Source organism: Bactrocera tryoni, chromosome 2 (assembly GCF_016617805.1).
Source record: "Bactrocera tryoni isolate S06 chromosome 2, CSIRO_BtryS06_freeze2, whole genome shotgun sequence".
NCBI classification, from domain to species: domain Eukaryota; kingdom Metazoa; phylum Arthropoda; class Insecta; order Diptera; family Tephritidae; genus Bactrocera; species Bactrocera tryoni.
This window is the reverse complement of record NC_052500.1, coordinates 80,042,539-80,056,433: the sequence shown is the minus strand read 5'-3', so window position 1 is coordinate 80,056,433 and position 13,895 is coordinate 80,042,539. Positions and strand designations below refer to the sequence as shown.

Sequence of the window (13,895 nt, the reverse complement as noted above, 5' to 3'; positions counted from 1 at the left end):
ATAATTTAATTTTTTCAACATTTTTTTCGTAGATAAGTTTTTAATTAGAAAAAAGGACACTAATTTTGAATATTTTTTTCAAAATTTTTATTAATCTAAAATAATGTAATTTTTTATAATTTTTGTATATTACAATAAAAAAATTAAACAAAGGAAAGAAATAAAAAAATTTCCATTTAAATTTTAAATCATAACTGTTGAAAACAAATTAATGCTCAGAAATAATTTTTTTTTTTAATTTTTATAAGATCAATTTTCTCAATTTTATTTTTTAATAAATAAAATTCTAATTTACTGAATTTTTTTTTTTGCTTCGAACTTCTTTCCTAGCGCCCCGTCACGCCTATCTAATAGTCAACGTATATTTAAGTCTGGCAATATGCACACAAGTCATAATTATTTTACGCAAAATTCAGTATGGAAATTATATTATATTATATATTTGTGTGTGTTCATAATGAGGCATATGCTGCGCTGCGCCTGACAAAAACCATTTGCCCGGGCGTATGAGCAACCTACAAAGGCATACAAAGTTCAGCGCGCACACAAACACTCACACACACACACACATACAAAACTACTAGTCATAATTATTGTATTTCTTAACTCCTTTTCGAGCACTGCATGTCCACCGCATACGCGCCCCCCGCCAAACACTTGCCGCCGATGGCGCCGCTTACTTCCACTTCTAGCTCCAAAAATCCACCATATTGACTAGTTTGCATTTTTTGAGCTCAAGTTTTGTGGGTCGCGCGCGAAGTCAAGCACGTCCGAAGATTGCCGACACGTCGCCCGTCGACTGTGAGTGTGACATGTTGCTGTTGGCGCCACCACCGCTGCCGCCGCCAACGGCGTTGTGAGCGTTACCATGACCGTTGCCATGATGCGACGACACATTGCTCAGCGTTGTGCTCTGATGCATGAGATGGCTATGACTGCCGCCGCCACTGCCACTGCCGGCGCCCAAACCCAAGCCATACTTGCTGGAGCTGGTGGCTATGGTGCCGCTTGTGATGAGATGCTTGCGCGCTGCTGTGCCGCTATGCGTCAGTCCACCGGCGCCGTAGATGCTGCGATGCAAGGCATATTGCGGCACCGAGTCCAAATCGGACACCGACGAGGTGATCTTCGAGCGCACGGCCACCTTTTGCATGTTGCTATACTTGTCGCTGGCGCTGAGCTTGATATCGGGCAGATGACCAGATGAGCTGGCGTGGTGCGCATGCTGTGTGAGTGCGCTGCTGCGCGATTGTGTCGTCGTAGTCGCTTTGCTCGTTGTCGTGGTGATGGCCGCATTGCTGACCGCTGTGGTGCTGGTGATGGATGCCACCACGGCGCCGCCGTTGCCACTACCACTGCCGCCGCCACCGCCACCACCACTGTTGGCGGTAGTCGTGTTGCTGGCTGTGGCATTTGAGGGTGGCGAGACTTCGGTGAAACTGTAGCAGGATGATTTTTGTGATGAGCTATTATTGAGACCGCCTGTGGATGAAGAGTTTGTCATGCGACAGCTGCGATGACGACTGGCGGCGGTAGGTTGCAGGAATTCGTGGTGTGCCGCTTCTTCGGGTGTCATGCGCTCCGCGGGATCCCATTCGAGACAACGTTGCAGGAAATTGATGAAATTACGATCTTGGCAGTAGAGCATCTGTGAGATTGATTTGCCGCCGGGCAAACGTTTGCGTCCCTTGGAGTTGGTGGTGCAACGCGGTGCGCCGCGCGAATCGAAGAACAAACGGCGTCGGGTGGCGTTGGCGATGAGTTCTTTCGGCGGCAGACCGAGCACTTCCATGATGCAAGCCAATTGCTCGACTTCATTCTCGCCGGGGAAGAGCGGGAAGCCGGTATAGAGCTCGGCAAGGATGCAGCCTGCAAGGAAATTTGGAAAGAGAAAAGTGTTTAGTGACGAATGTATAGAAAATTATATTTTTTTTTTTAAACTTGAGCATTTATAGAGGAAAAAATTTGATTTTTTCATAAAATTAAAAAATAGTTAGTATGTATTTTCGAATTAAAAATAATTAAATTTGAATAAATTTGAATAAATTTGTTATCGAAATTTTTTTAAATTCTAAATATTTCTTAAAGCTAAAAAATCATTATTATTTTCGGATTAAACATTTTTTTTTTAATTTTCAAAAAAATAATTTTTTTTTTTAATTTTCGAAAAATTAAATTTATAAAAAATTTAAAAAAAATTCGTTACAAAAGTTTAATTTTATGAAAATTAAAAAAGTTTTTTTTTGGTTTTCTGGATTTTAGAAGCACAAAACTTTTTGAAACGAAAACAAAAAAATTTATAAAAATAACAAAAAATTTTAAATTTAAAAATGTAACTAAGTTATTATATGTCTTCATTTATGCATACATTTAACAGAAATCCTTTTACTCGAAATTAAAAAAAATTATTTGTTTGTAAAAAATTAATTTTATTGAATTAAAACAAAAAAAAAATAATTCATTTGTGAAAAATATTTTTTTTTTAATTTTCAACAATTTTTTTTTAAATTTTCAACAAATTAATTTTTTTAAGTTTTCTGGATTTTAGAAGCACAACATTTTTTGACACTAAAAAAACATTATAAAAATAAAAAAAAATTAATTATAATAAATAACAAAACTATTTTAAAAAAATTTCTTACACTAAAAATTAAAAAAAAAAATTTATTTGTGAAGAATAAATATTTTTGAATTTTTGGATTTTGGGAACTCAAAATGTTTTGAAATTTTAACAAAAACTCAATAAAAGAAAACATTTAATAAAAAAATTAATTTTTATTCCCCAAATTAAGGCAAAAGTCCAAGTTTCAAGTTAAAATAAAATTAATTAATTGATAACAAATGTGAAATTGAGGAAAATAATTAAATTTTATAAAAAAGTAATTAAATTGTATTTAAAATTTTGAAACATAAATTATTATTTTTAAAATCTTTTTTGAATTTTTATATATATATTTTTTTAATATAATTTTCTTCTGGTTATTAAGTATAAATCATTTTACTTTATTACAAAAAAAAACAAATTCAAATAATTAAAAAAATAAAAAAAATATCATTATTATCATTTGAAAAGATGTTTTTATGCAAATTTTTTTCAACTTAATTTTTTTTATCTAAATTAAGACAAAAGTCCAAGTTTCAAGTTTTTAAAATTTTTTTACATTTTGCATTTATTCCCAACAAAATGGCTGTGCCACAACTTTTTCTGCATTTAAGTGTTCAATACCTGCACTTGACCAACTACACTCCTCCTCTCTTTCCATTCTAAAACCTTTGCAATACCTTCTCTCCCTCTTTTGCTACACCGATGCCATTTGACCTTTTATAATTTGTCTTGTCATACAACGCTACGCTGAATTGGCCTGGTAAATAGCAAGTCAAACTTCTGCAGCTCGGTCTGAGCAGCCAACGAGTGGCCAAAATGCCCCTTACTCACAAATGGACGAGCAATATAGCTGAATATTGCAGCTGCAATTATGCAAGCATGCCTTCATATATCAATATTTATTAGCTCTTGCTGCTCTAGTTGTATACGAGCCAAAGCAATCAATGCCGTAAAATACCGAAAGTGTGCTTAGCTGACCTTGACTTTGAATGTTTTGTTGATGCCACAAACTGGTCAATGCTGCCACAGCATTTGGTGCATTGTGAGATGTAATCAATCTTTTTGTCGATATGCGGCAGTGGGAAGGTAGTAAACATATATTGCGGTATATGGGATAAGATTGTATGGAGGCAAGTTGACGGGGCGTATGAGCAACTTTCATTTGCAGCTTAGCTACATATGAGGAAATTTTGTAGGCTACTTTGTGAAGGTGAATAGCTTTTTATTTGTATGATTTCGACCAGAAGTAAACTTTTGAATAATTCAATTTAAATTCGAATCTCATTTTTACTTAAAAAAAGTACTTCAACATCACTATCTTCAAATACATATACATATGTACCTCCTCTCAACCAGACTTATTGAGCCAATTTCGACGCATCTCAAATTCCAAATCCCTGCCAAATTATTGTCAGTTGCACTAACAATAGCAATAATCGGGTTTCACGTAAGTATTTGCGAATTTCATTGCCTGTGTGCGCATCTGAAATGATAACTGCAAGTCACACACACAATACCATATACACAAAATGGCGTCTCAGATGCTTTTGTGTCTGCTTAAGTAAGCGAGATGCCGTTACCGCTTGCTCTCCATCAAAATTTTGGCATGAAAAGTTTCGTATAGATATCATTTTCGATTTTTTTGCAGAATTTACATTGTGTGCAGCAACAAAAACTTTTTGGCAACACCAACAGTTGTCTGCTGATGATTTCGGTTGGCATTGCCAATACCAAAATTCGTTTTCGTAGATACATACATATGCATATTACATAAGTAGCAATATTTATATCCAGCAGCGCTTAAAAGCTTTTAGTTTCTAATTTCAATTGTTTGTTTCGGGTATGAAAAAAGGTTTGTGCATACTTAAAGCTGGTCGTTGAAAATTCCTTTCAATTTGGCTAATGCAAAATATTTGTACTGAAACTTTGAAGGACATTCGGCAGCTATTTTTAGTAAAATGCGATGGCGACCTTATGATTTGAATTGAGGCATTAACAAATAGGTCGAAAAAATAAAAGCATTATTTAATTTATTGAATTAAAGTCAAGAGTTTGGAGTTGTTAGCGCTTCTTCGTTTAACAAATTTTCACTTCTGAAGAATTACAAAAAAAAAATAATCGTTGGTAAAGAACTTACATACTTTTTTCCTTATATGACAAGTGGTCCTATTAAAACTAGTTGGTAACTAGAATGTAAATAATTTGTAAAATGCCTAGAATACTCTATATATTTAAATCATTATATACACACTTTTTTTATAAGTAATCGTCACTTGGTAACTGGTTCCAATATAACCAGTCCAAACTGTTAATAGTATTAATTAACATTTTGTAAACTTTTGGCCACTTACTGCGCAAAACTCATTGCAGAAATGCTAACTTGCACACAGTGACATCTAGTTGAATTATTCTACGCGCTATATCGTTTTAGTAATGTTTTTTTATTACATTTGAAATAATGTGAAAAGTTTACAATAGTTTGAGTTTTTTCGAAACTCTTTTAACAAGTTTTCAATACCAAAAACAAAATTATTTAAATTTTTTTGTCATGGAACATATTTTTTCTCGTTTTATGACAAGTGGTCCAATTTTAACTAGTTCGTAACTAGTTTGCAAATATTTTTTATATTACCTATATTACTCTAAATATTTGAATTATTGAATATCATAATATACTTTTGGGTTAATTGATAACCCCGAATTATACTAATTGGTTCTAATACAACTTGGTAACTAGTTTGTAAAATTTTTGTAGCATGACTAATTACTCTATATAATATTACTTTCAATATCTTTCATTACCACTTAATAGCCTGCTGTAATATAACAAGTCCAGGGTGTAAACCACTTTCTGTAATATTCCTTACCTGAAAAACACATCTCAGAGCACACACCTACAACTGATTAAGCTTCTTTTTATGCTTCATCCAGTGTTATATCACCCTTATAGAACTTTTCCGAATAAAGAGAGTAAGTATGGGCTCCTTTGAAATAATTTAACACCAGTAAAAAGAAACTACATAAATTTAATAAGAAATCCTACACATTATACCATTGCAACAAACTCCAAACCGCGAAACTTTCTAAGCAAATATTTTAATCAACGTCACTAACTTGATTTTGCTATTTCCGCTTTGCACCGTTTGCCCTCAAGTTGCGTGAGAAACCATAAAATCAGTGTTTACTTTCATTGATTTCACTTCAAACATTGTTTTCGCTTCCCACAAGCGCTCCCAAGCAACTTTTCACACACATTCAAGAAAGTAAGCATAGAAAAAATTAGCGAGGCACCTTGCGGTACACACACACACACATGCACAGGAGCAATCACTTATCTATAAGACCGCTTGCGAGGTGAGCTTTGCAAGTGCTATATGAAAATTGAACGGATACGCTTTGAAAAACGCCTTCTTTGCGCTTTGAGCGCATTCACGCCGCATTGTTTCACATACAAACACAGACACTCCGATACACACATACATATACACGTCTATGGTCTTTCAACCGAATGGGTATTAATGGCAAACGGAAAGCACGCGGAAGGCATGTGTCTATGGTAGGAAGCCGCGGAAGGAAGTAATGAAGGCTAGCTAGAGGAAGGGTTGCAGGAAATTGTGTTTGCATTACCGTTATAGTAGTTATTTAAACACCTTGACTTTAAAGGCATACCTTAAACGCTTTTGCTTCGATTATTGAAAGTGTTTGTGCTTAATTTATTTCTGCCACTTGTTGCGTTTGATTTTTATCAGCTCACAAACAACTCCTCCTTATATATTGATACACTTTACAATATTCTTGATTTGCAACGTGCTGGCCAGGAATTTCTAATTGTTAAAGTGCGTGTTGGCGTCAATTGAAAGGAAAATAAATTGAAAAGCTATGCCAGGTGGAAATGTAAAGTTGTAAGTGTGTAAGAAAGTGGAAGAGATGACATGCCTGTAGCTTCAAATATATTTTTATATGTATGAAAACTTCATATGTATACCTTAAGACATTAAGTTAAAGGAGTAGGACAGTTTATTTTTTTCTAGAGGAAAGTGATTCAGCGGCTTTTGTCTGATTTTTTGACGTTGAAGTGGCCACAACAGCTACCAAATACTTAACAAATAGACACACAAACTTTTACAAATATATATAAAATTGTCTTAATTGGACCAGAAAAATCTTTAATCAAAAGTCACAAATCATTTATGTATACATAAAATTGTGACTTGATTGATCAATTTAAAAAAGAGGTCGAAACAAGAAGAGTAGACAGACTTGACTTAAATACTTCTTTCGAAATATTTTTAATTAACTTATTAATTAAAGTCCGGATGAAAAAATAATTATATATCATTTTTTATAAATGACTTTTACATAGTTTTATCTCGTTTCAACTCAAGTGGTCCTGTTGTAACTAGTTGGTAACTAGTTTGTAAAATACTCTAGACAAAAAAAAAATAAAATTAAAAGATTTTTGAGTAGTTTTCCATCCCAGAAATGAACATTAAAAGTTTCTGCTATTACATTTTGAATACCTATTTGTCATCAATTTCGCATTTAGCTTAATCATTTTTGCCTTCTCTCACATTCATACATTCATAAAAACGCTCATTTCAACCATCAAATTGATATACTTCCATTATTTATTAGCTAAAACTTTCAATTATCTTTCAATTTACCACCAAAATTCAATAACGCGGAAACTTTCTCCGTATAGTTAAAATTTTAATTAATTTGTCAGCGACGATGTATTGCTTTGCAGTCGCCTGCCAAACCACTGATCACACAAAATTCCAAGTTTCGCAGATTTAACGGTAGTGTTGTTGTATTGAACGTTAGTAGTATAATGCAAACTCTCCTCAAACTGCTTTTCTTTTCTGTTTTGCTACCCGTATTAACTGCTCATATCTTTTCAACTCTCTATTCTAACTACTCTGCTCGGCTCTCTCTACTCCCCCAATAAATATGTTTTAATTTCGGGTGACACCCTCATTATCCTCTAAACCTTAATTTACAGCAATTTATCCGGTTTTCTGTTTAGTTGCTGTTGTGTTATAAACTCGAAGCTTTGCTTGCAGCCTCTATTTTGTTTCATTGCTGTTGCTTTTGTCAATGGCGTCCTTACAAATTGTTTGTCAGCCACTGTAATTTATCACTTTGCGGTCAAAATGAGGTGAAACTCACGTCTTCTATTTTGAAAGGACATTTTGCGTTCCGCTGTCGAGATTAGCATCAGTTTGTATTATAAATGAAATTATGCCTTTGTCTGTGTATGCATTTTCAATAATTTATGTGTGTGTTAGATGAATTGAGTTGGCAGATTGACCTCGTCGTGGTTAAAGAGATGATATATTGAACTCAGATAAGCGCAAGGACAAGTGGTGCAGATTGTTTATATATATTTTTGGAGCTTAATTTTCCGAGGTTAAGGGTAATTTAGATTTTTTTGTAAAAAATTAAAAAAGATGCTTAAAATAGATTTATGTTAGAAAAATATCAAAACATTTTGTTCTAGCTTTTTTCGTAGTATTGAAAAACAATTTTATTTCAGACTAGTTACAAACTAGTTCATGCACAACTAGTTATCTTTAGATGTCGATAAACTATGTACACAGAGTGTTACACCAAATCAAAAAGTACTTTCCGTCTACTAGTGGCACACAACTTTTTCTCGTACTAGTTGAAAAATCATTATTTCCTGAGTAGTTTCACACTAGTTCTTTCCAAACTATTCAATAACTTTATGCAAACTATAAGTTCCCGAAACTTAACAAATTGTACTATTCATCCACCGCTAAAAAACACACTTTACGTGAAACTACTTCTTTTCGGAGCAGTCGTAAACTAGTTTTTGGGGAACTAGTTTTTTCGGAGTACTTATACACAGATATCGTTAAACTATGTAAGGTTTGGTCAAATAGTGACCACAAATTATTCTAGTATCAGGTGAAAAATCATAATTTTCGGTATAGTTTCAAACTAGCCTATTACAAACTAGTAATAAAAAATATTAACAAAATGTACTCTCGCTCAAGTTGTGATGAAATTCTTTAAGAAGTAGTCCCAAACTAGTTTTTTTTTCGATCTAGTTACAAACTAGTCCTTTCACACTAGTTAAAATCGCCTTAAAATTTTCATTAAAAGTAAACTTTGAAGCGTAAGAAATAATTTATTTTTTCTCATTAGTATGCCGAGGCATCCAGAGGTGTTCAAAGCAATAGTTTTAACCCATTAGCGTTTGTCAATAGCTGCATTTGTATTTTCTCTAAAACAATTTTTCCTTTTACATACATAATTTATTACTGCAATATCAACCATATCAAGGTAAAATATAAATCTTTTCGCGCGCCTGTCAACACCAGTGTGAAAAAATATTTTTTTTTTTGTCTAAAAATGTACAAAGTGTACGCAGAGCCATGCCAAATGCAAAATTCTCATGCATGAGCACCTTTCGCTGTGCAAGAGTTTGTATTTATTTATTTTTGAGACACACTTGCGCATGTGTGTGTGTCTGTAGTGGGGGATGCACTTATCCTTGCATCCATTGAATGCACTTAGAGGTGTGCGTGCGTGTGAGTACTTTAAGTGCATAATGGCAGCGGTACACAAATATATATATATATATATATATATATATGTATATGTAATAAAAATTGTATACACATATACATATGTATATAGCATATAACCCTCCACTTGCTTCTTGCAACACCTTTGATTTGATATGCATTCAGGTCGGTTTCTCATTTCCCAATATGCAACTGCTCGCTGCAACTGTATTTATGTATATTAAAAACATTTTTTATTTGCGCTCACCCACATAAATGCCATTAGCGAAAGTGGAAAATGTGCATATGCATATTATTTTAACACGTTTCTGTGTCAACATTTCACTAACAGATTTGAAGGTGGAGAGAAATGAGTTGATGTAGGTTAAAAATTCTAATTCAGAAAAAAATAAATAAATAACCTCACTTTCTGACTGTAAATTCGAGAAAAGCAAATTTTAGCAAGGATATGCTTATTTTATTGAATATCTTAGAATTTTATTAGAATTTTTTTTATAAAATAAATTTCTAAAATTTTCTACTAAATATTATTGCAAAAATGTTTGGTTTCTTATCACTTTTCTTTTTTGAAAATATTCTTCATAAACCACCCAAAAAATTCTAATTTTCGCATTGAAAAAGGCATTTTCTAAACACCATAACTCTCTTAAGTATTACTCACCTAAGCTCCACATATCTATAGCGGTTCCATACTGCAATCCCAGTATCACTTCCGGTGAGCGATAAAATCGTGACTGTATGTATGTGTAAATTTTGCGACTCACATAGCAGGAGCTGCCAAAATCGATGACTTTTATTGAACTACTGCCGCGTTGTTTGAGCAGAATATTCTCCTAAAGGGAACAAATATTTGTAGAGATATGAAATATGTATGTATATATGTATTTAAATCAAAAACATATATAGAGACAAGATAAATGTATAAAATTCAGAAATATATACAGAGTTAAAAAAAATATATATAGAGATGAGAAAAGTATGTGGAGAGAAGAAAACTATATGTGCGCATAAAAGTATGCTTTACTCTTATGAAGTTAAGATCTGGCGGCTGCTAAAATAAGGCTAAGAACATTGCGGACCAATGAGTCGGTTGCATTTTCTCAGCTCACAAGAATAAAAAATAAATATTTTCGAAAATTTAATTACAAATGCAACTCTGTGTTCTTATTGCCTCGCTGGGCTTATCTCATCACCTCACTATGTTCTTAGCCTAAGTGAACCATGGCTGAATCGCATAAGCTGAAAGTGGTATGAATTGAATCCTTGTGATTGTATAAATGATTTTTTATTATGTAAAGTTTTTTTTTAATAATTTATTTTATTATTTTTTTAATGAGTTATTCTCTTCTTTAAAAATAATATAAACATTTTATAAAATATACTTATACTCACCGGTTTGAGATCACAGTGTATGATATTCTCTTTGTAGAGCAGACGCAAGCATTTGACAATCGAATTACAAAACCGTCTGATCAAACTCATGCTGAAACCATTGTAGTTATTCTTCTTGATTAATTCATAGAGATTGAGACTATAACGAGAGCGAGACAGAAAGAGTAAAGAGATTTAATTTATGTGTATAAAATGAATATAAATTTGTATATTTTTTTATTGTTTGAAAAAAATATTTATAATTGTAAAAAAATGCTTATTGATAACAAATAACTGATAGATATATGATTAATTATAAACTTAATTTTTTCTAATATTTTGGTTTTTTATTGATTTTAATTAATTTAATTAAGTTATATTATATATTATAGGGGTGATTGTCATATTACTAGTACAAAGTTCTATTCTTTAAATATTTTAAATTATTTTATATTAATTTTTGATTTCTTTAATTAAACAAAAATCTAATTTCAATTATTTTAATAATTTTTTAGGAGCAATTATCATATTTTTAATCCTTAGTTCTATTCTTTAAATATTTTAAATTATTTAAAATTAATTTTTAATTTCTTAAACTATATTCAATCATTCTTTAAATATTTTTGATTAATTTTTAATTACCTCAACTAAATTTAAGTATATATTTTTAGGGCATTTATAATATTTATAATAAATAATTTTGTTCTTGATATTTTAAATTATTTTTTTAATTTTTTCATTAATTTTTGACTCTATTAATTTATTACTACAAAGTCTGGTCATTGCAATAAGAATCCACTCAAACACATGAAAAACGAAATACATACGCATATATAAAAAAAATCTCAACTACCAAGCTTCACTCTTACTCTTTGCATATAACTCACATATTAACGAGCTTCTACCAACTACTCCCATTTGCGAATTCCAATTTGCATCAGTACTCAATGCATATGAATCTTTATTGCACGAAAAGCAACCAAACACAAAGAGGAATAAGAAATCAACGATAGACAGCCTTACACTATGCAAATTTTTGTATGCATGTATGCATGTGTTTGCGCCTATAAATGCAAAAACCACCAAGTATGCGGTGAAAGAGCTGAAATCGCTTCAAAGCACACACATATCAACTGAGAGTTGGATGCCGCGCTGTGGTCTGCATGGCGTATGCGTAACTTTGAGAGGCAGCAAAGGCATCATACTCTTTTTAAAGTAAATATGTACATGTGTGTGCGGTGGCGGAGCAGAGTGGCGGCAAATTGAATTAAAAACTAGTACATACCTACATACTCTGAAACATATCTCTAGTGTCGCACATATGTATATATATACGAGTATATTTGGATATAGAAGATGTATTTTTACTTCAAAGTGCGTAATTCAATGAAAGTCAGTAATACTTTTATAGGCGGAAAAATTAAATTGTAGCACAGCACTTGCATACTAGGGATTATTTTAGCCGCATAAATTTACAGCTGTTGGGTTGCTGTGAGTATGAGTATTTTTTTATATACTTGAAAAAATGTTAATGCGTTCTTAGTAAAAAAATGTTTACTGTTTCAAAAGTCCACTTCGATAATAAAAAAAATATCGAGTGTACATTCCACCGTAATTATTAAAAGATTCAGCATTAGTTCTATTGGAATTTAAAAGAAAAATTTAAAAATTATTTTCGAACCACAACTCGATAGTTATGGTAAATTGGTCACAAACTGGAATATCAAAAAGAAAGTTTTAGAGTTTATTTCATTATCGGTATTCCATAAATTTATCGATAAGCGATTAATTATCGATGACTGATAAACTCATCGATAAATGACAATATCATCGAATTTAAAATGGCAAATTTTGCTCAAAGCCTGGAAGTTATTAATGACAAATTATTTTTAAGACTTTCAATTATCGATAAATTTCGTATTAATCGATATTGAATATATAAACTAATTGTGAAACCTTCAATATCTTTCTGGGTTTTTGAGATACATTTGTATTACTTATCGATAAATTTCATATTAATCGATAACAAAATATTTAAGATAAAATCATCGTTTTGTGTTTATATTCATTATTCTTTGAAATTATCTTGGCGACTGGTTTGATAAACTGTTTTTACTTATCAATACTCGATAAATATTGATCAGCAGTTTGCTTTTATTATCGATACACAAAAAAATTATCGATATACTATTAATGATCGATAACTGATAAATGTTTCGATACATGAAAAAAGTCGATTTTTATTTCGTAGGTATCTATACAGCATCTATTATCGATAAATTTCATATTAACCGATAATGAAATATGTATATAAATTATTACTGAGTTTATCGATTTTTATATTCACTAATGGCTGTGGCTGATGGAAGCTTAAACAACGTTTTTTTAGGCATGGTGTATATATGTATGCAATATGCAATAATAATTGCAAGTTTTTTTTGTAAACTATTTTAAAACATATTTATTATACTTTTGTTATCTTAAAATTTTTTCATCTCATTTAATATTGAAATCTACTAAATATACGATTTCAGTAAAATAGATTCATCTGCTCTCAACGTTTTGCTAAAAATAGTTCGCTGGTTCATCAAATACGAGCATGTGCACATATGGAACCACAACTTTGCGGTGGCCATGTAAATAAAGTTGGCATTTCAATGCTTATCCATTGCTTTGGCTTTCGCCTTCAATTCATGCTAAGCCCTTTTTATTACTGTTGACGACTTTGTGTGGCAGCCATCAGCTGTCAACAGTCAGTTTTGCTTTAAGCTCTTTGAATGCTATTTGTTTTGCAGGGCTATTGAAATCTATACAGAGAAAACTTGACTGAATGCATAGAATATATAAATAGGTGAGCACATGCCTACACATACATAAATAAATGTATTATAGGTGGGTGCATTTGCAGAAAGTCTTCTAAATATGCGCGAGCTTTCATATTCTACAAAGGAAAGCTGCATTATAGAACTGTTTTTATCTTTCATTTACAGAGGTTTTAAAAGCAGAAGAAGAAGAATTTCTCGAATTCTTTCTTATTAAAAAAGCATGTGTGTAATAAAGATTTTGGTGATTTTTTTTTCGATAATTTTTTGGTGAAATTTAGTAATTTTGGTATTAAAAAATAATACCACAAGATTTTGTCGGAGTTTCGAAAAAGATTTATTTTTGAAGTAAAGGAGACTTTAAAATAATGAGGAAATTATAATTGAAAAAAAAAATAATAAAAATCATAAAAAATTAATAAAAAAAAATTTTCGAAGTAAAATTCCAAAAATTTGGTTAAAAAAAATTATAAAAAATTTTATAAATTTTGTAATTTTTTTTTTCGAAGTTCTCTTAGTGAAAATTAATAATTTCAGTGTAAA

General features: G+C 31.7%; 1 protein-coding gene across 3 annotated transcripts in view; it reads right to left on the bottom strand.

The window, feature by feature from the left end:
• Nucleotides 1–241: 241 nt before the first annotated feature.
• LOC120768512 (dual specificity tyrosine-phosphorylation-regulated kinase 2) overlaps nucleotides 242–13,895 on the bottom strand; it is a 161,807-nt gene continuing 148,153 nt past the window's right edge. For all 3 annotated transcript variants that reach the window (XM_040095238.1, XM_040095237.1, XM_040095239.1), the window contains 3 exons: nucleotides 10,552–10,690; nucleotides 9,821–9,992; nucleotides 242–1,869 (listed from right to left, as the gene is read on the bottom strand). In XM_040095238.1, coding sequence (XP_039951172.1) covers nucleotides 761–1,869; nucleotides 9,821–9,992; nucleotides 10,552–10,690 — 1,420 coding nt within the window. In that variant the 3' untranslated portion in view covers nucleotides 242–760. The remainder of the gene's footprint in view (nucleotides 1,870–9,820; nucleotides 9,993–10,551; nucleotides 10,691–13,895) is intronic.